General features: G+C 50.5%; 1 protein-coding gene across 3 annotated transcripts; it reads right to left on the reverse strand.

The window, feature by feature from the left end:
- On the reverse strand, positions 1–26,820 carry XPNPEP2 (X-prolyl aminopeptidase 2). 3 transcript variants are annotated; one of them, XM_081563830.1, is made up of 21 exons: positions 26,601–26,820; positions 23,483–23,553; positions 22,081–22,191; positions 20,896–20,959; positions 19,994–20,098; positions 19,703–19,789; positions 18,532–18,678; positions 15,769–15,870; positions 15,038–15,119; positions 14,560–14,755; positions 13,708–13,797; positions 12,218–12,327; positions 11,145–11,222; positions 10,003–10,074; positions 7,678–7,738; positions 6,338–6,407; positions 5,794–5,898; positions 5,286–5,345; positions 4,946–5,022; positions 2,423–2,512; positions 1–2,139 (listed from the first exon to the last, which is right to left on the reverse strand). In XM_081563830.1, exons 1-21 carry the CDS (start codon positions 26,647–26,649, stop codon positions 1,945–1,947), a joined length of 2,022 nt encoding a protein of 673 aa, XP_081419956.1. In that variant the 5' UTR covers positions 26,650–26,820; the 3' UTR covers positions 1–1,944. The 3 variants fall into 3 exon arrangements, with proteins under 3 accessions (XP_081419956.1, XP_081419957.1, XP_081419958.1); XM_081563831.1 differs by lacking the exon at positions 5,794–5,898; XM_081563832.1 differs by lacking the exon at positions 18,532–18,678 and having other exon boundaries at positions 26,601–26,807.
- Positions 26,821–27,105: the final 285 nt, after the last annotated feature.

The following is a 27,105-nucleotide window of genomic DNA, read 5'->3' on the forward strand; positions in this document are numbered from 1 at the left end:
TTTAAGAGAGTAGATCTCACATTTAATGTTCTTAGCACAATAAAATTGAAAAAATGTAAAACACAGTGCCTGGTACATGTGAACATTCAGTGGATGGTAGGTTTGATGACCATGATGGTGATGGTGGCGACTCATTTTATTATGACTACCTGTCTTTGTGGGGTGAGTTTGTGAGGGAGCAAATGACTCAGCAAACAGCAGCCCACCATGGGGTGCTACAGGCTCTCAGTGAGGACAGCTCAGAGCTGGGGCCTTTGGGTGCAAGCATTGGTGGTGATAACTGTCACAGGTCATCCTCACACTTGGCAAGCTAGACTTGGTGGTCCCGCTTGGGGGACTCCTCAGCCAGGTGCTCTTGCTCAGCACTCTGTCCCAGAATTCTTTTATCCTCCCCTGACTGTGCTCCCTTGGTGCTGGCCCCAACTTTCCAGGACCACTTTTGACAAGTCCCCCAGCGTGGGGTTCTCCTGGTCTTGTCCACAAAGCTACAACCTTTACCACAGGAGGTGGTTGGCTGGGCGTGGCGTGCATGCAAATCCACATACACGCACGCATGCTCACTTGCACCTTCTCAAGCACATGTGCTCCCCAACCGAGCTTCTGGGAGCCTCATATCCCCGCCCCCACCTCACCTCCTCCCCTTCCTCCCCCACCACAAAAGCCACAGGTAACAGCAGTCCCCGGCTGCACAGCAGACAATGCAAAACCCAGAGGCAGGCTTCACTGCCGGGCTGTTTCAAGCTTTTAGCAGGATGTGAGCCCAGGTGGCTAACGGTTCGCCTGGCCAGGGACAGCCCTTCCCTATCCTCCCCCCGCCCCAGCCGCTGGTTCGGTGAACCTGGAAAGGGCTGGCAGGTAGGCTACGGTATTCTGCACAGTGCCAAGGGGCAAAAGATCTGGACTGCTGACCCATTCTGGCCCCACCATGTTCCCACCAAACACAGTGTGTCCTCGGGCAGGTCTTATCCCACCTGGAACTCAGTTCTCCTATCTGTAAAATGGGGAGACCAGATTTCACCCACACAGGTTAATATCATCCAAGGATGCTGGAGGATTTTTCAGCATGGTCCCAGTGGCTGTGCTTTGGAAAGCTCACTGGGTGACCCAGTGCTGGGAAGTCTGGAGTAGTGATTGGGTAGAGTTTCTCAGGTTGTTCCCAACTTCGATTAGGGCCATATTCCAGAGTCCCCTGCTACCCCCTGGGCAGATTCCTATGGCTTAACTCCCTATGCTGTTAGTAGGCATGGAGCCCACCCAGGGTTTAGGAGTGATGGGCTCACACATGAGTGGATGGGGGGGCTGGTCTATCTGACCCTGGAGTGGCAGTAACGCAGCCAAAGGACTCAGCTGCCATCCCTTCCTCTCCCTCCAGGGGCGCAGCAGCCTGGAGGCAGCAATTGTTCCTTCAGCCCGTGGACTGCAGCCAGGAGGCCACTGTAGGGTCAGGGCCAGGGCAGGAGGCCAGTGGCGGCCTCAAGGGTGAGGGAATACCAACAAGTCAGGAGCCAGTGTAGGTCAGGCTGTATCCAGCAGGTGTGACAAGAGTGGGGCTCTCAAAGGGCCATGGAGCTCCTGGGAGGTAGAGTGCTGTCTTGTATTGATCTTTTGAAGCAGAGGAGGAGGTGGGTAACAGGCTCTGCCAAGTCACTGGCTGGCTTGCTGGACTCATAGGAGGAAAGGGGACCACCTGGCTCTTGTATCCAGGGGCTAGGGGTTGGGAGCTGAAGGTGAAATGTCCCAGCCTGAGGGTGGGAGTGTAGGGCGGAGAGGAGGTGGGGGAGGTGCTGACAGTGACCAAGAAGCCGCACACCCCTAGGGCTTGGTTCTGTAGAAGGAGGCTGAGGATGGTGGTTTCCAGGCAATGGGTCGGCGGGGGCTCTTGGGGCATGGGTGTTGTGGGTTGAGGGGAGTTGAGTGAGAGGGTCAGGAGGGGAGTCTCAGACACTAGACACTCCAGCCTAGGATAGCGAGAGCAGAGACTGTCACTAGAGGGGCCAAGGAGGCAGTGGGCGCCGCCCTGGCAGTCAGGGGCTCTGTGTGCCGCTGTAGCCAGGAGAACTCCTCCTGAAGCTGGCGCCGCTGCAGCTCCGGGCCCACCTTCTCACGGATGATTTGGTAGTAGTGGTTCAGGTACTGGAGCTGCAAGACATAGGAGGGGTGAGGGTCTCCCAGGCCAAGGTGTGGGAGCTTGGTGCCACCGAGTGCCATGTCGGCCCAGGTCCCCAGCCATCCTCAGGTGAGCAGGGGAGGGACGCCCCAGTGGGAGCCTACAGGTGCCACTGGTGTGGACTCTCCCAAAGTAAGGGAAGGGGCAGAGGGTCTTAGGGCAGGGGGAACAGAGGCGAGAGGGGCCAGGGCCAGGGAGAAGGCAGTCAGTGGCTCGAGGGCTGGAGATAGACAGCGCCAAGGGGTGCCCGCTCACCTGCTCAGGAGACAGCAGGCTGACATCGATGAGGTTCCGGTCGTAGGGCACCAAGGACACCACTTCAAAGGTCAGGTAGGTCCCTGGGTACTGGGGGACCCACAGGTAAAGGAGGGAAGCAGGAAGTGAGCAAGGCTAGATGGAGAGAGGGAACACTCCACCCAGAAGCCCTGGGCACACGGAACTGGCCTTGTCAAGCCTGAGACCCCACAGTGCCCTTGGCCACCCCTGTGTCCACCACTTAGTCACCTGCCTTTGGTGCTTCCCTCATGATTCCTGAAGTTTAGACTTAGGCCTGTGTTTCTCAGATGTAGAGACCTAACTCCCATCTCTACATCTCTCTATCTGTCTATCCTTATCTCTGTTTCTATCAATCGATGTATCTATGGAGACAAGCATAAAGAAGAAATAGCCCATAATTCCCATCTCCCAGAGAGCTCTTGCATGTATGTGCTTAGAAAATTCAAACTACAAAAAGATACTCAATAAAAATGGAAAGATTCCTCGCCCAGTTTCTTTCCTGAAAACATTTTTGGCATATATAATATATATATATACACGTATATTCTAAAAAAATTCAAGCATAATAGATCTTTCTATACACTTTCCTGCACATCCCCCCCATAGTAAACTTAGGAGAGTGCTCCATACTAGCATAGGAACGTCTACCTCCTTTTTTTTAAGGGCCCATAGTATGTGGATGATAATTTATTTAACCAGTGATGGATATTTGGGCTGTTTCCATTTTTTAAACTATTACCGTGAATGCTACAATCAACATCATCATATAAACATCTTTATACAAAAGTGACATTTTGGGTCTATACCCAGAAGGTACACATCTGGCAGTGGGAAGGCTGAGACACAAAGTACAGACATTTTTAATATGAATTTTGATAGATATTATCAAACTGCCTTCCTGAAAGGTTGTAGCTATTTGTACCTGCCCGAGCAACGTATCAGAGTGTCATTTTCCCTACAAACTCACAAGCACTGGGTAGCATCAAAGTCTTTTGTTTTTGTCAATCAGGTGGTATTCCATTGTCACTTTGATTTGTATCTCTTTAACAATAAAGTCGAGCATCTTTTCAAATTTATGGACCATTTGTGTTGATTTCAGTTAATTGCCTCTTTATGTCTTTTAACCATTTTTTCTGTCTTCCCTATTTTGGTCTTACTGATTTTTTTTTTAAGTCGCTCAGTTGTGTCTGACTCTTTGCGACCCCATGGACTATACAGTCCATGGAATTCTCCAGGACAGAATACTGGAGTGGGTAGCCTTTTCCTTTTCTAGGGGATTTTCCCAACCCAGGGATCGAACCCAGGTATCCCGCATTGTAGGCAGTTTCTTTAACCAGCTGAGCCACAAGGGAAGCCCAGTCTTACTGATTTTTAAAAGCTTGTGGTAAAAGGACATCCCCCCTTTTTCAGATATACGTGCTATACCTGTCATATATCTTTTGACTTCATTTTGGCATTGTTCCCATATAGATGTTCTTTGTTTAACTGAGTCAGAGTTATAAAGGCCCCTTTCTGCCCTGAGGTTATAAATGAATTCATATAGGTTTTCTTCTAGATCTTTTATGGTTTCACCTTTAAACCTTGATCCATTTGCAATTTTTTTTAGTGTAACAAGGAGGTTCTTCAGTTTAATTCTCCCAACCAAATGATTAGCCATTTGTCTCCCCTGCCCACTGATCAAACAATCTCTCTCTTTTTAACTTTTTTGAGGCAACAGCTTTATAGTAAACTAAATCCCCATCTTGTTTATGGAAACTAGAGGGTCTATTTCTGGACTAACTATTCTGTCCCATTGTTCCATCCACCTTTCCCATCTCTAGTGTCTTACTGTTTTAGTGATCGCAGCTTTGTAGTGTGGGCTAGTATCTGCAAGAGCTAGTTTTCCTTATTGTTCTTTTCCAGAATTATCCTAGCTACTAAGCTATCTTTGTATGTTTATCTTTACAAATAAACTTTACCATCATTTTGTGAAGTTACAGAAGCATCCAGTTAACGTTGAAATTGCGGTTGTCTTGAATTTATAGATTAATTTAGGGAGAAATGACATCTTCATAATATTGAGGCTTATTTCCAGAGAGCACCATTTACTTAAATTTTTTTTATGTCCCTCAGTAGAGATTTTCTGCACGTAAGTCTTTTAAAGTTTATATCTAGGTATTTTATCTTCTTGGTTGTTATTATACAGAATCTTTATACCTAACAAGCTCCCCTGGTGCTTATTATGTGCATGGAGAACCAATGATTTAGGGCAGGGCTACTGATTCATTTGGCTCAGAGTGAGACCTGGGCATTAGCTTGAAAAAAAAGAAAAAACAACTCCAGATGATTCAGATATTCTAATGTGCAAACAGGTTTGAGAAACTGATTTACAGAATTATTCTGGCGCTAAGGAAGACTCTAAAGAAATTCATGCCCATACACTGAGTTCTCCTTTGACCTTCCTCACCCCCGATGCAGCCCAAAGTCCCTGCCACGCTGTCCACCCCTCCAGCCTGTCTTTACCTTGGTCTTTGCTTCCACCACAAGGGCCACATCTTCCAGACGGATCCCAAATTCTCCATCCAGATAGTAGCCAGGTTCTGGGAGACAGAAGAGATGCTGGTGACATTAAGGAGAGGGAAGACCCAAGCCCAGGTTTCCTGTACTGACTGAGGAGTGGCAGTCCAACCACTTGTTAGATGTTAGAAGGGGCTTGGTGTTACGGTGGGACAGCCCATTTGGGACTGGGGAGGTGGGTGAGGGAGTACAGCAGTGGAGTCTGGGGAGGGGGCTGTGTGGGGTTATGCTCCCTGAAGGCTGGCATTTGCTAGAATGAAGGTGTGGAGGAGCCCGAGAACCATACCAATGGAAGTGAACATGCCCTTGGCCATGGCAATGTTGCTGGACTGGAATCCCACTGGCCCTGGAAAGAGCGAGAGGGAGAGGCAAGGCCAGTGTCAGCTCTCCTGCACTCACCAGCATGGCATCTAGCAGGTTCTGTGGCATCTAGCAGGTTCTGGGGAAGAGCAGGAAACTGGGAACCCCCAGCAGCATGCATCCACCACATCCTCGTCTACCAGTGACGGGTATGGACCAGGTTGGCTCTGGCTTTTATTTCTCTGGGGTCTATGCCAGTCAGCCACTGTGTCTTGACCTGCCTCTCTTCTTTCTGGAGCCGTCCTAGATGCCAGCTGGAGTGGCCGACTGCCAGCATTTCTCACTTACCTTGTGGAGCATCAACTTCCCACCAGCTGGGTCCCCTGGCCTGGGTCACTGCCCCTCCACGGGTCCCAGTCCTTTCCATACCTGTGAAATACTCCACCTCTCTCATAAGAGGGGGGACTGCAGGGGAGTGCCAAAGAGATACCTACACTCGTGCACACATAGGAAGTTGCCAATGCCGTGGCCTGTCCCGTGACCATAATTGAGCCCAACATCCCACAAGGATTTGCGGGCAAAGGCCTCCACCATTCGCCCTGGAAGAGAGATGACCTCCAGTCAGTTGGCTGGACGCCATAGTATTGGCTTTGCCCCTTCTGGCTAACTTTTCTCAGACTAACCACCAGGATGGTGCATGAGGAGAGGGGTCCGAGAGGCAGGTAGGCATGCCCTGTCTCCAGTCTATTCTGTCGTACCCATTACCTGGACCTCCCCTCAAGACACCTGTTTCCTCCCGGAATCCTCCCATGATTGCTGCAGCACACACTGACCGCCGCCGCCTCTGAGCTCAAGGCCTGGCTCTCCCACTAACCCTCTGTGTGACCTTGGGCAAGTGGCTTTCTCTCTCTGGGCTAAACTGGATCTATACAGTGGAGGGGGTGATGGCATAACCCCTGCCCCACTGGCCTCCCAGGGTCTGGCTGCAGTGGAGTCAGAGCCTGAAGCTCTGTGTCCAGCCTGGTTTCCAAAACCCACCTGAGGTGGCAGCTGGGAAGACGAGTCTGGACAGGTCAATATTTCCTATCAACACGCGGGTGTATGCCTCCTGATGGAGAGAAGGTGACAAAATGTGCATGCAGCCCGAGTGGCCAGAAACTCATATGTGGGCCCAGGCCAGTGTGGGGGGATATGGGGGGGACCCATGCATGTTTGTGTGTGGGCACACAGGTTCTGGAAGATGGCCAGGGAGGCTGAGGGGCACCTGCCCAAAGCTGGGGCTTGGTCCACGTGGTTCCCTTTGGATGGTCTAGGTGGGCAGAGGGGCGGGGGTGAGCTGAGGCTGTGACAGTAAGGGTTTGGAAGGCAAACTCCCTGGGCTGGAATCCTAACATGGCCACTCACAAACTTGACCTTGATCAAGTGTTTTGACCTTCTCCATGCCTCAGGTTTGTGGTCTGTAATGGGATGATCATAGTACCAGCTCAGAAGGTCATTGGGAGGAGCGGGTCGACTTGTGCACGTAGGGTGCTCTCGACAAAGTAAATGGCTCAAATAGAGATCAGCACCCCTCACTGCCCTTATCACGATCATCCTTGAGTTTTCTTACAGCCTTATGGTTAAGTTGAGGCCTGATAATGGGAAGGTCGGCCTTGCTTTGTTGGGGCTGTTACCTTGTGGAAAGAGGGAGGGAGGCATCTTCTCCCAGTCACTCCCTGTGGTGATGTGGTGAGTCCCCTTCACCACACACACACACACACACACACAGGGCTTGTCATCTTGAGCATGACAGCCTGGGGCAGTGGATCTACCCACTAAACTGAGCTCCTGGAGGCCTGACCAGTGTTTGTTTTCTCTCTCTCCCCATTTCAGGTACAATGTCTGAGCCACAGTCCACCTGCTGAATGCACGAATGTGGTCCCAGAGGTGCACAGACCGTGTCTCCACACCTACGCCCAGCAGACCAGCCCTCATTGCATCCTGAACAGTGAAGTCCCTTTTGCCAGTCCCTTTCCACCTCTGAGACTGTGCTGGTGCCAGTTCTTCCCCCCTGGAATGGAATGCTTGTCTTCCTCCTTTCTGCTCAGCACAGGGCTCGGCTCACAGATCGCACTAAATAAATATTTGTTCATTGAGTTTCTGAAATGGGATGATGGTAAGCTTGGGCTGAGGCCCTGCCGGGGGCCTGAAGTATCTCTGGGGAAGTAGTCCGGGGCTCTGGGTTTCCTGGTACTAATTTGCTGTGTGATCTATGGTGAAGTACTTAACCTCCCTGGACTTCAGTTTCAGCCTCTGTACAATCAAATGGCTCTTGCAGGAGTGGTTGCTTGGGTGTCCCTTGGGTGAGCGTGGACAGGGAAATCTGGTCTGATGCCTACCTTTTGGAAAGCTGAGGGGGTGCCCCAGTGGACTGTCCTGGTGATGTCTGTTGTCCCGTCCCTGTGGAGAAGGACAATCATCAGGTCTAGCTTGGGTGAACACTTTGGGGTAGGGATCATGGCCATGTGCTTCTGGAGTGTTCTCCACTGGGGTTTGAGTGGCAGGACTGGGATGGGGGTGGAGAAGGAGGCCAAGGGAAGAAGATAGCAGCCATGATGAACTTCCCATCCTCAGCATGTATGCCTGAAGGAGCTCTGCAAAGCTGTTAGGAATCCTGAGTCCCCACATACATCCTCCACCCCAATCCCATCCATTTTGGCCAAGAGTTTCCTTAGGCCAGTCTGGCTCTAAAAGAAAGGCTCCCTCCAGACTTTCTGTGAGGCAGGAAGGGACTGTCTCACTCTTACAGATGGGGAAACTGAGAGGTCATAACACTCTCACACATTCATATACTTATTTACTATTTACAGAATAAGGGATGCAGAACAAACCTCATTATCCCCATTTCATAGAAGCGGCAACTAAGGCCACGAGGTCCTCTCCCTCGCTGGCCTCGGGGAGGCCCGGCCTGGTTCAACTAGTGGCTTTATACAGTTCTCTCCATTGTAAACATGAATCTGCCCCAGGGATTTGCTCAGTGAACCCAAAGCTGCCAGAAGGCAAACAGTCTGACTGCCAAACACCACCTGCAGTCGTTACCCCAGAATGGCCCCTGTGGCCACCCCCCCACACACACCGGGGAAGTGGGGAATGGTCCCAGGGCCTTTGGGACTCCAGCTCAGGAGCAGGTCACAGGATGTGGCTGACTTCTTCAGAAGGAGAGAAGAGGAAGTGAGGTGACCGTTTCCCTGGCCTCACCCTGCTTGAGCACGCCCCGATCCAGCAACACACCAAGAATTCACTTCCCCTTTGCACATCAGCCATCTCAAGTCTACACAGTGCCATACTGGTGACTGCAAAGGCTGCTAGGCTGAGCGCCTGCCAGGGTGGCTCCCAGTGAAGGGCCTTTGTCATTAGCACATTCACCACAGGATAGAGGATGGGAAACGATTCCTGGCTCCTACATCAGTTCAGCACATCCCTTCCTTTTCCCCAAGTTTTCCAGAGTCCAACTGCTTCCTAGATGAGAAGGGAAAATCTTCCAGCCCATTTCAACTCAGCTCCCGTGTGAATGATTGGTCATATATTTGGAAGGAATGGGCTTAGCCTATTCTCATGGCTATCGTGGGCTTCCCTGGTAGCTCAGCTGGTAAAGAATCTACCTGCCATGCAGGAGACCTGGGTTTGATTCCTGAGTTGTGAAGATCCCTTGGAGGAGGGCATGGCAACCCACTCTAGTATTTCATAATGGGGCTTCCCAGGTGGTGCTAGTGTTAAAGAACCCATCTGTCAATGCAGGAGACATAAGAGATGCGAGTTTGATCCCTGGGTCAGAAAGATCCTCTGGAGGAGGATATGGCAGCCCACGCAAGTATTCTTGTCTGTAGAATCCCACAGACAGAGGAGCCTGGTGGGCTACGGTCCATGTGGTCACAAAGAGTCAGACATGACTGAATCGACTTAGCACGCATGGCTATCATGTCTAGGTGTTCAGGTTGTGCACTGTACAAAAGTAACACATCATAAAAAATGCCATTCACCGAATGGGTATATACTAATTTCAGTGAGAGCACATAAATGGACACACAGATTGTGGAGTCCTGGAGCAGGGGACAGTGCCCTCCCACATAACCCTACCTGTGGTCGTGCACATACTCAGAACACACACACATCTACTCACAAACATATCCCATGCTGATGGGAGTGCCTTGTCCCACTTGTGCTGTTGGTTGTCCTCTGATGCTGCGTCACTCACCTGCCTACTTCTCCTGAAGGTCCAATCCTGCCCCCACTTCACATGACGCAGTCACCTCACCAAGCATGCAGTGAGGGGCAGGGTGGGGGGTATGCACTGTGCTGTCACGGCATGCAGGTTGTGTCCAGGGTATTTGGGTGAGAATATGGGCATACTGTTTGCACAGTCAAGCAGGGCAGTTCGCACTGTGTAATAATGTCTGGGCTTAAAAAACCTTTTACTTGCACAAGGGGAGTCTTTTGCTGATTCTTACAGGGTGGCTTCTGTGGGCAGCCCCACTTTTGGCCTCTGTCAGTTGCCTACCGGGCAGGGATTCCCACATGTGAAAATGGGCAGGCTACTTAGGCAATTCAATCCAGGCCTCTCCTTTCTCAGATGAAGGATCCATGCCCAGGAAGGGAAACCTTTGGCTGGCTCTTGTCTGAGCTGACACAGCCGGGCCAGGGTTGGGGCGAGGTGGAGTACATACCAGTACTGTCCCCCAGAATCCAGCAGGTACATCTCATCTGAGGACAGCTTGCGGTGCAGCTCTTTGGTGGGGCTGGGAAGGGGAGAAATGTTGAGAAAGGAGCAGCCTAACATTGAGCCGGGTAGGGAGGGGTGCTGAGTGAAAGCAGAGGAACCCCTTCTACCCTGTGGGTTGGCTTTTCAGCTAACTCCTTTGGGGACGTCATCATCTCCCAAAGGGCCCTGGAAGACAGTGAGCTTCTGCTGCTAATGTCCTCAGCACACATCTGTGTATCCTACATCTCCCCAGGTCAGGCCCTGGTCCCCAGGGAGGGAGAAAGGAAAGAGCCCTGAATGTGGGAGATGAGAGGGCCTTAGCAAGCACCCAGTCCAGCCATCTTTTACATCAGGAGGCCCCTGGGGAAAGCCACGAGGGAGCTGGGCCTGGACCCAGATGCTCAGTCTAGGGCTTTCTCTAACTTCCTGCTGCCTCTGGGAGCAGAGGGCCCCAAGAAGCCAGGGCACAGGAAGGGAGGGAACCCAAGGGTGTGGCTGGAGAGCAGCAGTTGGTAGAGCTGAGGAGTTCCTACCCTGCTCCTCTCTAGTATGGAGAAGGGGCTGGGCCAAGGCAACTGAAAGGTTGGGGCCACCAGGGGAAGGAAGTCTGAGATAGGCCAGGCCAACCACTGGAGGGTCTCTGCCCTCTCCCAGCTTTGCCCTTGCCAGCCTGAGGCATCTGGTGAGCTTGATCACTCCCCTTCCCCCAATTTCACCAGACTGGCTGCGGGTGTTTGTTTTCTATGGAGCCAAACATCTGCCCAGCCTATATCTGGGGCCCACCTTGGCTGGTTCAGGGAGAGTGAATGGGCCCTTCTTCTCCACGTGCTTGTGAGCTTTAAGAATTAAATAACTCACAGGAAGCAAAGGAAAAACATCCAGCAGCAATCCCACCATCTGCCTTCCAGATCCTTCTGCCCTAAGTGCTCATAAAGTCCTAGCCTCCTGGGCAGTGAAATTATACAAGTCTTTTAATTCAAAGGAGACTTCAACACCTGACTAGGCTCTATTCCCCACCCCCAGCTCCCACAGTGCTAAAGACCTCAAAGCTTAAATGTGGACTCAAGTCCTCCACAAGGCCCCGGAAAATTCTTCCTCCTGAAGTACCTGTAATGGGCCAGGGCGGCATTCAGGCCACTTGCAGAGATGGTTTCAAAACTGGATCCGGAGAAGAACTCTTCCTCTCTGGAAAGGACAAGGCAGGAATGGTCAGTGAATGGGCTCAGGAACTAGGCTGGGCCCAGGAGAGCTAGCAAAGGCAAGTGAAAGTCATGTTTGCCTCCACCTCGGCCAGGCTCCATTTGGCGTTCCCAGTCCCACCTCCTGTCCTTTCCCAAGCCCTGACCTGTCACTTATAGACCACTCAGGGTCAGAGAAGGAGAGACTGCAGGCACCAATTATTCCTCCTCCACCTCCATTTTACAGATGGGGAAACCAAGGCTTTGTGTCCCAAAGTGAGTTCCTAGTAAAGCAAGAGTGAAGAAACCTAGCTCCCTGTATCTGAAAACTCCCCCAGCCCTGGAGCAGCATTTTGGGCTAAGTATGCCCTCAGGAAACCTCCCTCCTCAGCCTGATATTCAGAGAAGGCAATGGCACCCCACTCCAGTACTCTTGCTTGGAAAATCCCATGGACGGAGGAGCCTGGTGGGCTACAGTCCATGGGGTCGCTTAGAGTCGGACACGACTGAGCGACTTCACTTTCACTTTCCCCTTTCATGCACTGGAGAAGGAAATGGCAATCCACTCCAGTATTCTTGCCTGGAGAATCCCAGGGACGGTGGAGCCTGGTGGGCTGCTGTCTATGGAGTCACACAGAGTCGGACACGACTGAAGCGACTTAGCAGCAGCAGCAGCAGCCTGATATTCGCAAGCGGTCCAAGGTCCTACTGGCCTGAGCTGGCCTCCCCTCAGAGAGAGAGGCCCGTGCCTCAAGCAGACACTAGGGGGCGCTGTTGGGTTGGCCCTTCAAGGTGTCCAGCTCTCAGCAGAGTTGGGGAATGTCATCCAACACCCCTGCCCAGCTTCCTGACCACTCAAGAATCTGTCACTCCTTATTCCAGAGAGCCCTCAAATACAAGGAGGGTCTTCCTTACCCAGTAAGTAAGGAGACCAGGCTCCCCTCCCTGCTCCCACTCCCACACTTAGACAGTCAGCCGAAAAGGATGGCTGTGGTCATTCACCCTCGGAACTTCTCCAGTTGTTCTGCCCCCGAGAACTCATCCACGGTGCCTTGGGGCACATTCTTCTCCAGCCAGACCAAGTAGCGGATCACAGCCACAGCATCCCGCACCTGGAGCAAGGCAAGCAGAAAGGCAGACCAAGGAACGGTCTCAGCTGGGGCACCAGGATGCAGGAGATGGGGTGACTGCTCTGGGAGGTGAGCTTTAAAAACGTGAGGGTTTAACTGGCTATGTGATACTATTAAGGGATTCTTATTCATGTCTATATACATGATCAGAGCATGGTCATGTTTTGAAAAGGGTTCTTGTCTTGTCAGAGATACTGAAATTTTGCTAGAAGAAACAATGTGATAGATGGCATTTGCTTTAAAATCATCCAGCAGCAGAGGATGGGGAGTGGAGATAATGACTGTGGGGTTGTAGAGGAAATGAGATTGGCCTTGAGTTGATGATTATTGAAACTGGGTGATGGTGATGGGGATCACTAAGCTATTTCCTCTACTTTTGTACATGCTTAACATTTTCCACAAGAAATTTTTTAAAAATGAGGCAGCATATCCCAGTTTTAACAGAAATATCCAGAGGGGCAAGCCATCCTCTCCCCAGGGTGAAGAAATTATAACAGCTAACACATTTAAGACTTGGAGTGTGCCAGGTGGCGGTACTAAAAGCTATATATATATTTAATATATATAAGCACATAACTGTATTTATACACATAGAACTCTATAATTATTATATAAGTATCATAGATTTACATAATTATTATATATTTATAGGTATACTTTTCACATATACATAGATGTATATAAATGCATATATGTATACTGTATATATTTAGGGCTTCCGAGGTGGTGCAGTGGTAAAGAACCTGCCTGCCAATGCAGGAGATGCAAGAGATGCAGGTTCGATCCCTGGGTCAGAAAATGACCTCCTGGATCCCCTGGAGGATGAAATGACAACCCACTCCAGTATTCTTGCCTGCTGGGCTACAGTTCAAGGGGTCACAAAGAGTCAGACACAACTGAGTGATCAAGCACGCACATATTGTATATATGTATATTATGTATTATAATTAATATATTTAAACATATATTATTTATTATTTATACTATATAATGTAGATATATATATATCTTTAATTATCATAACAATCCTCTGCTGCAGGTTACAGCTATGATCCTCATTTTACAGAGGAGGTAACTGAGGCCCAGAGAGGTGAAGTGACTTACCTAAGGTCACACAGCTAGGAGGTGGCTAGAGGAACTAGGATTTGAACTCAGACACTGTAGGTCCAGGGCTCAGGTTCTAAACCACTGAACCAAGCTGTGAGTGAGGGGGTGGAGCATAAGTGGGTGTCCAGGATCTTGGTGCCCACTTCTGTGTTTCACTAAGGGCCTTCTTGAGGCTCCTCCCGCATGGTCTCCTTTCTAAGCCATCAGACTGGGAGCTCCCCAGAAGCCTGTGTGTCTGCCTGCGCACGGACTTACGTGACTGGCCCTGAGGAGGGTTTGCTCCTTGCTGTTTTTCACCGCCTTGGTTACCATCACTGGGGAGTAGGTGTCTGCTAGGAGCTTCTCCTGTGAGGACCAGAGAGGAGATGGTCTGGGAGCCCTGTCTGGGGCACGGTGGGGTTTGAAAAGGATTGGCAGGAAATCCTGGCTGAGAGGAGAGTTGCCGTTTCCTGGAGTGGCAGTGCCCATCCTGTGTGTGCTTTCTGACTATGCAGGGCTTTCCTAGTCTTCTCTGTCCAGCCTAACCTTCTCTCCCTCCCTCCCTTGTTTCCTCCTCCCTCCCTGGTCCTGGATCCCTGAAGTGCTCTGGGATGGATGCAAGCCTGGCCCTGCCAGTTGCGGGCTGTTCGGACAGTCTATTTCCTGCACATCTCATATCATAACAGCTGCCACTTACTGAGAGCCTGCCCTGCAGCAGGCACTGGGCTTTATATGCGCTGTCTCCTTTAAAGCTCCTCAGAGCAACTCTTTTGAGGTTGTGACTCTTGGTGCCACTTTACAGGTGAGAAAGCAGAGGCCTGGACTGACAAAGTCACCCGTCCAAGGTCCTGGCACAGTGAGTTCTCTGCCTCTCATTTGGTGACCTCAGAGCCTCTGCTCCCCCAGCCTCTGTGACAATGTCTGGGCTCTCTGTGGACAATGTCTTGCTGCTGTTTCTCCTCTTTCCAGGGAGGCCTAGAAGGGGACTCACTGTACCACTGCTGACTGACCAACTGCCAGAATGGCCAAGGGGCTGTCCCCCCTTCTCTGTTAGATTGAGACTTATCAGGGCTCTTGGTGGGGGTGCGGGGATGGTGTCTGGCATGAGCCAGGGCCTGGCAAACCCACCTTGGATATCACTTCATAGAGCCCATATGAGGTATAGCTGGTCCCGATCCAGATCTTCACGTCTCCTGAGGTGTAAGCCTGGACACTGTCACGGACTTGGCCGTAGTCTTCGACTTGCACACACAGGGGACCCGTGCAGCCAGAGTTCAGGTACTGCAAGGTCTCAGAGCTAAAGCGACTCTTGTTTGCAAATAACCTGGGTGGATAGGGAAGACCAGGAGGGTCCAGAAGTCTCTAAGGGCAATGCAAAAGACCAGAGGCCCTGTGCTCCTGGAGGTCAGAGGTGGCCCACACCAGGCAACTGGGCAGACCAGATTTGGAGTATGTGGGAACAGAGGTCAAGGGGGTCAGGAAAAGGTGATCAGAGGCTTCCTAGAGGGTCCTGCGGGGGTAGGTACTCAACTTCTGGGAAGGCTGCAGGTTGGGGCTGTGAGGGGTTAGAGGAAGTCAATGACCGCAAGCCAAGGACAAGTCCTACCTGATGGAGGAGTCGGTGAGTAGTGTGTAGGAATAGAAGAAGGGATTATAAGGGATGTCACTGCCACGCAGGTTGAAGAGCCCTGGGGAAGAGAATGGATGGGGCCTATTTGAAGCTGACCTGCCTGAGGCAATTACAAATGGTGCCTTTTGCCCTCTTGCTTGCTTTGGCCCCCAAAGATCCCCAGCAACATGCCTACCCACATCCTATACCCCTGAATGTTTCTCAGTCTTTCTGGAGAGGGGTGGGTCTTTGAAGCACTAATGAGCTCTAGGGACTCTTTCTCCCAGGAAAAGCAGATACCCAGCCAGTAGTCTGTGCCGGGTGTCAGTGGGCTTCCAGCCCAGAGCTGGGGTTGGATGAGAAGTGCTGAGCCATGATAGGACAGAGTAGGGCTGCATGGGGTGCTAAAGCTGGGAGTGTGAGTGCCCTGGACTCATGGCCAGGCGGTAGGAGGTGTTTGCTGGGCCTCCTCCCCTTCATGAGACAGAAACCTCTACTGCTTTGGTCGCCTGGTTCTCCAGTGGCCCGCGGGCTAGCCCCAGATCACATGGGGCTTCCTTGTTTCCTTACTGGGTAGGCATGAGCTACTGCCCTCACCTCAGTTCCTGCAGGCCAAGGCCAAGGAGCTCTCAGAACCCACAAGTACATGGTCATTGCTGCAGGGCCCAGGAAGCTTGGGGGTTCCAGGGGAAGCCAGGCCCTCCCTGCACCCACAGATCTATACGCACAGGCTGTCTCATCCAGTGCGGACAGAAGGACTGCAGTTGGGGCCTCACGATGCTTCTGCATCTGGCTGCGGATGCCAGCTACTTTCTCCTGCCAGGTGCTCCCTGGAAATGAAAGAGCCCAAAGAAAGCATGAGTGACCTACCTTCTCTTTGCCGCTCTGTTCCTGAGAGGGCTCCCTTAGGGCAATAGTTGTCCATTCCTTTAAAAGGCAATAGAACCCTTTCTTTAACCAGACTCTTACTTGTGTAGTCAGTAAGGACGCGGGGCGGGGCTCTTGATCCAGACTGTTTGGGTTCAAATTCCAGCTCTGTGATTACTTGCTGGGTGACCTTGGGAAAATTACTTAACTGTTCTGTGCCCTATTTTGCACATCTGTAAAATGGAGATGGAGTATAATAATAGTGTCTACCTCAATAGAGTTGTTGTGAGGGTCGAATTAACTAAGATTTGTAATGTATGTAGAATGGTGTCTTGCTGTATAGAAAGTCTGGTATAACTTTCTGAGTAATAAATAGGCATGCAGAAGAGAGATCAGCAGAGTAGCCTGAGGTGAAGGGCAAACAGACAGGGCTCGGCCATGTTTAATCCTCTGCTTTGCAGTAACCCCAGCACTTACTAAAGCCACTTGGGTCTGAGCTAAACACTCTGTGTACATTGTTTTAATCCTTACTTGGCCCATTTTACAGATAAGGAAATTGAGGCTTTAAAGAGGTAAAGTGATTTATCTATGGTTTTCATAGCTGGCAAGGGGTGGAACTGAGACTTGACCCAAGTTTGTTTGACTACATGGCTCACATTCTTACTGGTACAGACACTGGATGACCTTGCTAACTTTGTTAGTCTCCACCTTGTCCTTAAACTCTGTGTCACAGAGCTGTCCTTTTGGAGATGCTTGTATACTGGTTCTAGGACTTTGATTTTCATCTTTTTTTTCTTGCTCCCTGCAATCCCTCTAAAGAGTCTGCCCCTTCGCAGGGCCAGGAATTTGCTGGCGGAAGATCATAAGCATGAAGGGTTCTAGCTGGGCTTGGAGATTAGCATAAATAACATAATTCAATTTAAAAAATCTTTATGCAAACAGGTAAAACTATTCAACAAGAACCAAAGCTTTGGGTGTAATACTTTTTTTTAGGTTGATTCTATTTTACTGTGGTAAAATACACATACCATGAAATGTATCATTTTAACCATTGTAAAGTACACAACTCAGTGCCTTTAAGAACATTCATGAGATTGTGCAACCACCACCACTAATTCCAGAACATTCTCATCATCCCAAAATGAAACCCTGCCTTCCAGCTGTCCCCCTCATTCGTTTCTCCCCCCAGCTCCAGCAACCACTAATCTGCTTTCTATCTCCATGGACTTGCCTATGCTGGATATTTTACACAGATGGAGTTATACAACATGGGGCCTTTGCTGGCTTCTTTCACTTAGAATGTTTTCAAGGTTCATGCATGTGATACATTTTCGAGATGACAAATGAAAGCCAACTTCAATGGCTCGATACACGGAGGTATCTTTGAGTAGCTACTTTTCATGTTCTTTACTTCACCTCCTTTAAAACCTGTGAGTGACTGGAGAGAAAGTCTCTCTTATAAGCTTAGAAAGACTCTGTTCTTGGGCTTCCAGGCCCAATTCTGGCTCTGTGTGGCCTTTCCTTGAAGACTAGCAGCCTGCAATGGCTCGGTTTCCTTTCACTTGTGGGAAGTGATAAAACCTATGTGAATTCTTTCCCAGCCCCTGGAAGGTTTTCCCTCTTTATCCCCTCCTCTTCCTGATGGAACTGCAGCCTTCCTTATCTGAATGGGATGAGTTTTATTTATGATGGAACCGTCTTGGGTCGCAAGTTTCTTTAAAAACTGTCAAGCAGCAGAAAGATTCTGCAAGCTACATCAGAATGGATAAAGAAAATTGGACCCAATTGTGACTTGTTTCATCACACCCACTATTTTGAAATTTCTCTCCTGTTTTCTGGATTCCTTTCCAAACAAGAAGTGTGAGTAGACCTGCGTATGGAAATGGACCTCTCAGATTGCCTAATGTTCCCAGGGATCCAAGTCAAGGGCTTGTATCAGAATTCCTAGTAAGGTAGGGAGTGGTAGTGGTCAAGACACTGATTCATAATCAGTAGCCTGGGTCCGGTCAGGAGCTTAGTTACCACTTACAAGAATCATAGCGCATACTGTTCTTTTATGACATGTTTAGATGGTGTCAGTGGGGTCAAGATTTTTGATGTTAGAACTTTATGGGGTCAGTTAACTTTCCTTTGTGGTTTGGCCAAAACTTGAATCTTAATCTGTGCCACAGATTGACCTTGAGTTTAGTTTATGCTTCCTTTGTCCACACCAGCCCATCTGACCCCAGCCATCTTACATCTGAATTCCTCATCACAGCAGGGCCAGAAGTCAAGGTCTGAATGATTCAATACAAAGCAGTCTTCAGTACCAGAGAAGCAACTCATGTTTTTTTTCCCTACAAAAGGGTAGGGATTTTTTCATCATTCTCTGACTCCCTTGTTTCCTCCCTTCCTGTTCCTTCCTGCTTTACATTGTGACACTCTTTATTCCAGCATTTTCTAAGTATGGTCTGAGGACCCTCTGATTCAGATGCTCTGAGGAGAGGGGGCCTAGAAACCTGCATTAAAGGTGCACATGAAACCATTGTTTTGGAACCTCTTAGGATGAATTTTTCAGCCAAAGGAGCAGCACTGCCGGTCAGTGCTGCTTCAAGCTGGGAAAGAGGACCAGCATAGGAAATTACCTGTGAATGCCTCCTGCAGGGCATAAATGGGCTCACTTGGCACTGGAGGCCTCTCTGGCCCCCACACCAGGTCCACAAGGTTGACGGTGATGGACACCAGCTCTCTGTCAGAGCCTTGTAGGGCCACGTCATAACTCTCCCAGGAGTCTACAGAGACGGGAAGGAGTTCAGACTTCAGGAAAAATTGTGACTCGGGCAAAGTTAGCTCTTGTCCCCTCTGTCTCTCATTTCACTCCTGCAGCCTGGCTGCCAGAGCCTGTCCAAGCAGTCTGAACCTTCTGAGCTCTGCCTTCTCACCTTCTTCCTTCACTTTTCAAAGCTCAGTTGCCCTGAGCCCACCCCAGTGCTGCCCACAGTCAGCTGGCTAAGCTCATCTTTTTAAGTGCCAATGGCTGTGGGGCCCTCTTTTCGGTCCTGTCTGCATGCCACAGCCCAAAGGAATGGTGAGGTTCAGGCCACTGGAAAGGCTGGCAGAGAAGCCAGGTCTGAAGTGGAAGCTTTCCAGTACACATTCATGAGGATGCCACCATTGGGGGCAGGCTGGCCAGTGGTGGGGGCACCAGGGCTTAAGGAGCCATGTTCCTAGAGGGGAGAAGAGAGGACTCTGCTGCTGCTTCTTTTTATTTATTTTTTGGCCATGCCACATAGCACGCGGGATCTTAGTTCCTAGACCAGGGATTGAACCCATGCCCCTTGCAGTGGAAGTGCAGAGTCTTAACCACTGAATTACCAAAGAAGTCCCAGGGACTGTGCTTATTTACTCAGAAACCCTTCCAACTCCTCCAACCCTTCCAAGCTGCCTTCCAGAAGAGGGCTCCAAAGTGATTCTAGTGCCCCGATCAGTAGAGTTCCAGAATACAGAGGATGGTTCTAGGTTGAAGACCATCTTAGCCTACTCGTTGATTAGGTCTTAACAACTCCCTGAGTCTTCTAGTTTGGGTCTCTGCACTCCTGACTTTTAAAAAACTCTACTTATTCTTTTAAATGAATTTTCATTACACAATCCTGCAATACAGCCTTGTTGCAAAATACTCTGCAACCGCAAGTTCAAACACTCTATTTTTAGAGTTCCCCTGCACCTCCTTCTGCCAGGATGTGTTTCTTTACATCCCGAGGGCCTGAGTCGCCCTCGCTGGTGTGGACACACATGAGAACTAAGGGAAGAACGTACTGATGGAGAAGAGGAAGGGATCGACGCCCACACGGGCTCCAACAGGAATCTCGGTGAGGAGCCAGGTGACGACAGGAGTGGTGCCAACTGAGAAAAAGACAAGAAGGAACACTGAGGTTACCACAGCCCTCCAGCCGGGCTTCTGTCTGTGACAGTCCTGTCAGGTGTTTCCTCCATGATATCCGTCTCAGAGGTTAGGGATGGCTCCAAATTTCCCGAGCTCCTCACAGCGGCCCAGAATGGCCTTGCAGGCACCCCCTCACCTGTACCTTCCCCAGTGGAGTCTCTTACCTTCCTTATGAAGCTCCCAGTTGCAGTCCATCTGCCGCTCAGCCTGGGTCCAGTAGCGGCTGTCGGTCCAGAGAGAGGCTTTCCCCATGGTCACCACTGCGACTCCTGGGGCAGAACAGAGACTCTTGGAGGGGAGGGTGACAGTGCAGAGCATGGCTTTAGTCAGCACATGCACAATGCGGTGTAGGCTCTGACAGCATCACAAGGGGCCTCTGGAAAGAGTTTCTCTCCTCCCTTGGAAGGAAGTGAGCCAGGAGATGTTAAAGAGAGTGTTGGGGGGAAGGCTGATGTGGACACTAACCCAGGGCCTTTGCTGAGGACAGGCAGAGAAGCCAAACCTGGTGATTTTGGCAAAGAGAAGAAGGGCCAGTGATAGGCAAGCCAGACAGCTAGAAGCCCAGGGGAGGGATGTTTAAGCATCAGCAAGGGAAGCTTAGGTTTCACTCAAGGAGCCAGGATCAGGGTGAGAGGCCCATTCCGAAACCGGTACCCCAGAAAGGGTCTCTGTGTTTGTGTCTCATTGGACCACGTGAGGTGATGCTGTCCATAAAGGGACCAGCAAAGTGAAACTTTGCCCCCAAATGAGCCATTGGGTGAAAGAAGTCAGTGGCTAGATATAGAGGTAGCAACTGACCCAGGCTGGGCCTGGCTGTGGCCGAGGCTGTGAGCACAGGAAAGAAGTCAGGAGGGCCATTTGCCTCATGCAGAAGTGTGGCTGGTTGGCTTTAAGATGTGCCCTGGTGGCCCCTTTTGGAGTGATGGAGAGGAGACAGAGAGAGTAGCAGGGGCCTCTGGACACTAAGTCCTGGGGTCCTGGCTGCTGAGAATTAGTCATACTAGGGCCTCTCTGACCACTTTTGGTTTCCCAACAGAAGCAATGAGGGGCAGGTAATAGCTGTTACCTGCAGATCCTGTAAAGCCTGTAATCCATGCACGCCTCTGGTCATATTCACCAATGTACTCACTCTAGGAAATTAACAACACTGTCATTAGTCTCCTTCAGGGAGTCACACCCCACCTGGTAGGCCCCCAACCACATCCCAGTTGTTTCTCTCTAGTCAGAATCAATCAGTCCTACAAGCCTGAGCACACTGGACACCTCTTCCAGGAAGCCCTCTGGAATTCCCCCAGCTCTCAGGATATTCCCTTCCTTTGAACAACTGTATTTCTTGGTGTCAAAACCCCACAGTCTGGCACTGGATTGTTTTGCCAAGAAGTTTTGTCTCCCCAGCCAGGATGCAAATTCTCTACAGTTGGGATCATGCCTTTTTGTTCTACTGGGTTCTCCCCTCCAGTTGTCCCCTTCCCCAGTCTAGCACAGTAGAATGGGTATATCATAAATAACTTCTGCAGAGAGCTTTACACATTATTGTATTTTGGTCCCCATAATTCTTGGAGACACATTTCATTATTCCCATTTTGCAGTAGAGAAAACTGAGGCTCTGAGAAGTTCAGATCCTTATCCAAGCTTCTTAGCCCTTTTCAGCAGGTGGGGAAACTAATTCAAGTAATGGTATTGACACTAAAAATGCCTTCTCTTCCAACTGGTTTGGTGCTGGCAGGGTGAATGGGGTGGAGGCTGAGCCAGGGTGGGCAAGAGTGGGATGAGTGTGCAGCTCTGGTTCAGACCAGCATCTTCCCTGACTACTCCCCCTCTTCCAGCCTGTACCTCATACTCTTGAACGTGGGATCATTTCAGTGCTCCATCCATCAGCCGATGGGAAGGGCTGAGCCAGAAGGCAGCTCAGGGTTCCTCTAATTCAATTTCCAGCCTATATTCTAACCTCCTAGGGCAGGGGTATCCTAAACATTCATTCTGGATCCACCATCTAGGAACTGATCAAAATTGTTCTGAAGTTGTTTATAGTTTCATGGCCTGAGGTCAAGGAAATTGGGCAATGTCTTCTCTCCTCTGTAAAGGAATACATTCTTTCAGTTGCCCTAAAACACCCGTGTCCAGGTTCCCCACTTCCTTTCCTTTGCTTGTCAAACCCTTTCTCTGTCTTCCATCTTCTGAGTCTCAACAGTCCTGTTTGTGGCCTGGGTAGCAGAGAGGGTGGGGGTTGGGGGGAGGAGCCATTCCTCACCATGTGGGCATCCGTGTCGGGGACGACGTAGGCAGAGAGATTCTGGGTGTACATCTGCTGGCGGAGGGCTGTGAGCTGCGCTGTGGTATTGACCGCAGTAACTGGAAGGTACTGACAGGTGACAGGAAGACACCAAGACATACACACACACACACACACACACACACACACACACACACACATCGCTTTGAGAAAATGATGGATGGGGCCTCCAGCCTCCCTTTAGGTAGGGGTTGGGGTGCATAGGCTGGGCCAGCCTGGACAGAGATGGGGCAGCAGTGGATGTTATGGATTATTCTAGATTAAGGTGCCTGGGTCAAGTGTAGCTGGAGGTGTTTACGAGTTTGGAGAGGGACTTTCTGTGACAGTAATGAGACCTGAGGTGGGGAGGGGCGGCTAAGAACTGTAGGGGTCTGAGCCCTGGCACTGGGCCAGGCCAGGAGATGGTCCCTCTTTGGATACCAGTTTAGCAAATAAAAATACAGGATGTTCACCCAGTCACATTTGAATTTCAGGTCAACAATGAATCATGTTTTAGTATAAAGGAAGTCCCATGTACTATTTGGGCATATTTATATTAAAATCATGATTCACTATCTGCAAATCAGATGTAATTGGGCTGTCCTGTATTTCACCTGGCAGCCATACCTTGTTAAAGGTTATTTGATCTTAAAAATAAACAATGTGGGTTTTTTGTTTGGTTTTGCCTTCTACTCAAGGACACATCCGTGTTGGACCGACCTGCCTGCCCCAGGGGTCACATACAGTGGGCACGGCACGCACGTGTGTCCCATGTGTCTTGAGACTGTAGTGACCTGCTGGCAGGCCCGTGAGCCCTCACCGTCTGGGCTGCTCCTGCCTGGGCAGCTCTTTCGCACTCTCATCTAGCTGTGGAAAGAATCGCTCTGGTCTCCAGGTAGGAGCTGACGACCGTTCGGCTCCAATGTGCTGGGCCTTCTCACCAGTCTTCACACCCGAGGCCTCCCTTTCTTGACCTTCCGCTGGCTCTTCTAGCCCTCGGTCTTCCGCCCTCCCTGTTCCTCCAGAATTGTTGTTTTCTTTCCTCCCATCCTCCTCCTGGCCTCTGCCTAGCCTCAGCTAAAGGCTAGCTAGGGGCCTCCCGCCTCCTTACCGCCCCTCCTCCCACCCCCTCCCTCTCCCAGGGACTGCCCAGGCCCAGGCCCGGAGGGAAGGAGATAACCTGCTGTGGGAATGGCTGAAAGGGAGGGATGGGGGCGGATGTCAGACACCTGAGAATGTGCCGCCTGCCCCGGGGGAAGTTAATCAGAAACGGTGGCCCCGGAGTCCGGAAGGCTGGCAGAGAGCGAGGCTAGCAGGGGGGGCCTGTGGGGGATGGGCAGGAAGGTGGGAGCCGTGGGGCAGGGCGAAGGGAAGGCCTTACCGGAGGGCTGATGGAACAGTTTCTCACGTCGTCTCTCTGGTCCAGTGACTTTGGGTGGCCCCAGGCATAAGCTAGAAACCGGAGAAAAATCCAGGGTCATTCGGAGACCAGATAGGTCCTAGACAGCAAGGGGACATGTTCCCACAACCCCCTTCCGAACACTGGCAGAGCCGCCATCCTTTGTAGCACTGAGATGCTGTCCAACTTTACTTGAGGATAAAAATAATCACATTTCATAGGAAATCAGGCTGAATTGCATGGCACCCTGGGTCACAATCAAAGAAACCTGTTTCATCGACAAGTGATTGCCACTTTTGGATGGGTTTCAGTGCTCATTAAATCAATTTTTTCCTTCTAATCTAATTGGGTCTTTTCAGGGTCTACCGAACTGGAAAAGTTGTGTGTAAATTAAATTTTTGTAATCAGATTTTCTCTTAAATGCTCTAGAGGATCTCGCTAAATAATCACCCCACCTTCGTTTTACCCTTCTATAAATCTAATTATATATATATTGGGTTTACTTAAATTCAAGGCCCACTTACACCATTTCTTACACTCCAAATCACTGCGGCTCATTCCAGGCCACAGAAGACAAGCAATCCCAGGCTGACATCCTCCCCTGGTGAGGTAAGGTGGGTTAGCATTTAAACAGCTCCTACCGTGTGCTAGACACTGAACTCCTCTACTTATCTATATAGTATTAGATTGGCCAAAAAGTTCGTTTGTAACAGAGAAATCTGAACGAACTTTTTGGCCAACTCTGTATATCATCTGATACTTGCAACAACCCTGTGAGTTGGGTATTATTGTCTGCTTTCTACAGAGGAGAAAGTCGAAGCCCAGATACGTTTAGTTACTCACCCAAGTTTTGCCACAGTGAGTCTGTGGCAGAGCAGGGATTTGAACCTGGGCCATCTGAGTACAAAAGAGCCAACCATGGAAGGCTGGTGTCCCAGAAGGGACAGAATGTATGGAGACTTAGTTTCCATTTGAGGCTCTGCCATGGGCTTCCCTTGTAGCTCAGTCGGTAAAGAATCTGCCTGCAGTGCAGGAGACCCAGGTTTGATCCCTGGGTTGGGAAGATGCCCTGGAGAAGGAAATGGCAACACACTCCAGTATCCTTGCCTGGAAAATTTCATGGACAGAGGAGCCTGGTGGGCTGTAGTCCACGGGGTTGCAAAGAGTCGGGCATGACTGAGCGACTAACACTTACTTACTTACTTGAGGCTCTGCCACAAATTTGGTGTGTCCCAAGAAGAGTCACCCAGTATTCATGGAGGAAACATTTCCTAAGTTCCTGCTGTGTGCCAGGTCCTGGGCTAGCTCCTGCAGGCTCTGAGCCTTCACACCCTCAAAGTCCAGTGGTCTCTGATAGGCCTTCCCTCCAGCCCCTAATGTTTTGGGGGAATCCTTTCTGAGGGGGCTGAGCCACAGATGGAAGGAGTACAGCTGGGTTCTAACACTGGCAATGCCACGCCTGGCTGTCTCTCTCAGTCACATAAACTCAAGGGGGAGATGAGACCCACCCTGTTGATTTCGGAAAGTGAATACTCGTTTCCACAGGAACAGATCTGGCAAAATGGTGGGGCTAAAACACCTACATAAGAAGCAAGACACAGCCAACCCGTGTCCCTCCAGACACCCCAATTATTGTTCTCTGAGGCCTGAGCTGTGGCTCACAAGGGCCAGCTCTGCAGCCTGTGGTCCCTGGCACAGGGCCTGGCACTGGGGAGGTGTCAGGAGCTGGGTAGTGAATGAATGAGCAGGGACCTGCTGCCACAGAGCAAAGGGAAGGAGGCCTCCCTAAGGCCAGTGTGGAGTGGGTGTGGATGATGCTGAGCTGGGTACTTGGCTGTGAATAAAGAGAACAAACAGGACACCATAATGGTGACAAAGACCAAACTGTAGTTAGGCTCCTCCAAGCCCTCTTCTCCATTAGGCCTGGAGTTCCACCTCCATCCTGTCCTTACTGAGCCTGCATGCCCTTAGCAAGAATCCTGGTAAATCACTTTAGAGAGAATCACTCACCTTTTGTATCTTATCAGCCTTGAAATCTGATCAAATTGCTCATCTCCCACCCTTGATATCTGATCACCCCACCTTCAGCAAGAATCCTATGAAGTCAATTTAGTAAAAATCGTTTCACCCTTGATCTCTCCTCTTGGTAGTTTTACATCCACTGACCCCCTCACTCTGCTCAAGAAGTTCTCATCCATCTTTACTGTTTTCAGAGTTGAGTTCTTTCTCCCCTATTGCAGTAGAGGGTTTCCTTGCTAGCTCAGCAGTAAAGAATCTGCCTGCAATTCAGGAGACTTGGGTTTGATCCCTGGGTCAGGGAGATCCCCTGGAGAAGAAAATGGCAACCCACTGCAGTATTCTTGCTGGGAGAATTCCACAGACAGAGGAGCCTGGCGGGCTACAGTCCATGGGGTTGCAAAGAATCAGACAGGACTGAGCGATTAACAATTTAGGGCCTCCCTGGTGGCTCAGACAGTAAAGAATCCACCTGCAATGCAGGAGACCCAGGTTCGACCCCTGGGTTGGGAAGACCCCCTTGGAGAAGGAAACGGCTACCTACTCCAGTATTCTTGCCAGGGTTGCAAAGAGCTGGACACGACTGAGTGACTAACTCTTAGCTTATTGCAATAAAGAGAGTGAAGTTGCTCAGTCATGGCCTACTCTTTGCGACCCCATGGACTGTAGCCTACCAGGCTCCTCTGTCCATGGGATTTTCCAGGCAAGAATACTGGAGTGGGTTGCCATTTCTTTCTCCAGGAGATCTTCCTGACCCAGGGATTGAACCCAGGTCTCCCACATTGTAGGCAGACGCGTTACTCTCTGAGCCACCAGGGAAGTCCAGTAGTTGGACTATAAGTCCAATAGTCTTATTGCAATAGTTTTGAATAAAATCTTCCTTACTCTTTTAACAAGTGCCAGAATCATTTTTTCTTTAACAGGTGGGAATGGAAAGGGGCCAAACCAGGCTTGAGATGGGTCTTGAGGGTCCCAAGGACTTGCTCAAGACAGAGAGAGGAATCAAGAAAAGAGAGACAACCTGGGCCCAGCCTTCATGCCAACTCTTTCTGAGCCCAGAGGGGGGAGGCCAGGATGCACATACCACAGAGGAGCACAAGCCAGGGGTGGCCACCCCAGCGAGCCCAGGCCATGGGGTCTTCAGATGCCGCTGCTGGGTGGATGTAGGGTCAAGGGAGATTGAGCAAGGCTGTTTCCTTGGCCTCTTCCTCCAGGCTTTTCCAGGGAAGCAGCAGCCAGAGGGTGGGAGCTGGCAATGGGGAGGAGGTGTCCAGCTGGTGGATGGAGAGTCTTCCTCTGGCCTTTCGTTTCTGAGGATTCCAGGAGTCCGGCTGGGTGGAGAAGACTCAACTGCCCCAGGCAGCCTCTGCTGGCTCCCAGTCATCCAGAATAGGGTATGAGCCCGCCCAGGGCAGAGTCCAAAGATCTAAGACAGAGGAGCAGCAGCTGGTCTCAATCAGCCTGCTTCTCCCAGCCCCCTCTTCAGCAGCCAGCCTCGGCCATTCCCGAATTCTGTCCCCCTCCCTCCCGCAAGCTGTTTCCCATTAGCTCCCCCACCCGGGCTCTGGCTACGGCCCCACTTTTGCTTC

Source organism: Giraffa tippelskirchi, chromosome X (genome assembly GCF_054371585.1).
Source record: "Giraffa tippelskirchi isolate mGirTip1 chromosome X, T2T-mGirTip1v1.2.pri, whole genome shotgun sequence".
Lineage (NCBI taxonomy): Eukaryota > Metazoa > Chordata > Mammalia > Artiodactyla > Giraffidae > Giraffa > Giraffa tippelskirchi.

What these genes read in the sequence shown, in the direction of transcription:
- XPNPEP2 (XM_081563830.1), bottom strand. Translation starts at nt 26,649, where the DNA reads ATGGCCTGGGCTCGCTGGGGTGGCCACCCCTGGCTTGTGCTCCTCTGT. An exon ending in CTGGCTTGTGCTCCTCTGTG is followed by an intron (nt 23,554 to 26,600) that starts GTATGTGCATCC and finishes TCCGGTTTCTAG; the next exon opens with CTTATGCCTGGGGCCACCCA. An exon ending in CTGGGAGCTTCATAAGGAAG is followed by an intron (nt 19,790 to 19,993) that starts GTAAGAGACTCC and finishes TCTTTTTCTCAG; the next exon opens with TTGGCACCACTCCTGTCGTC.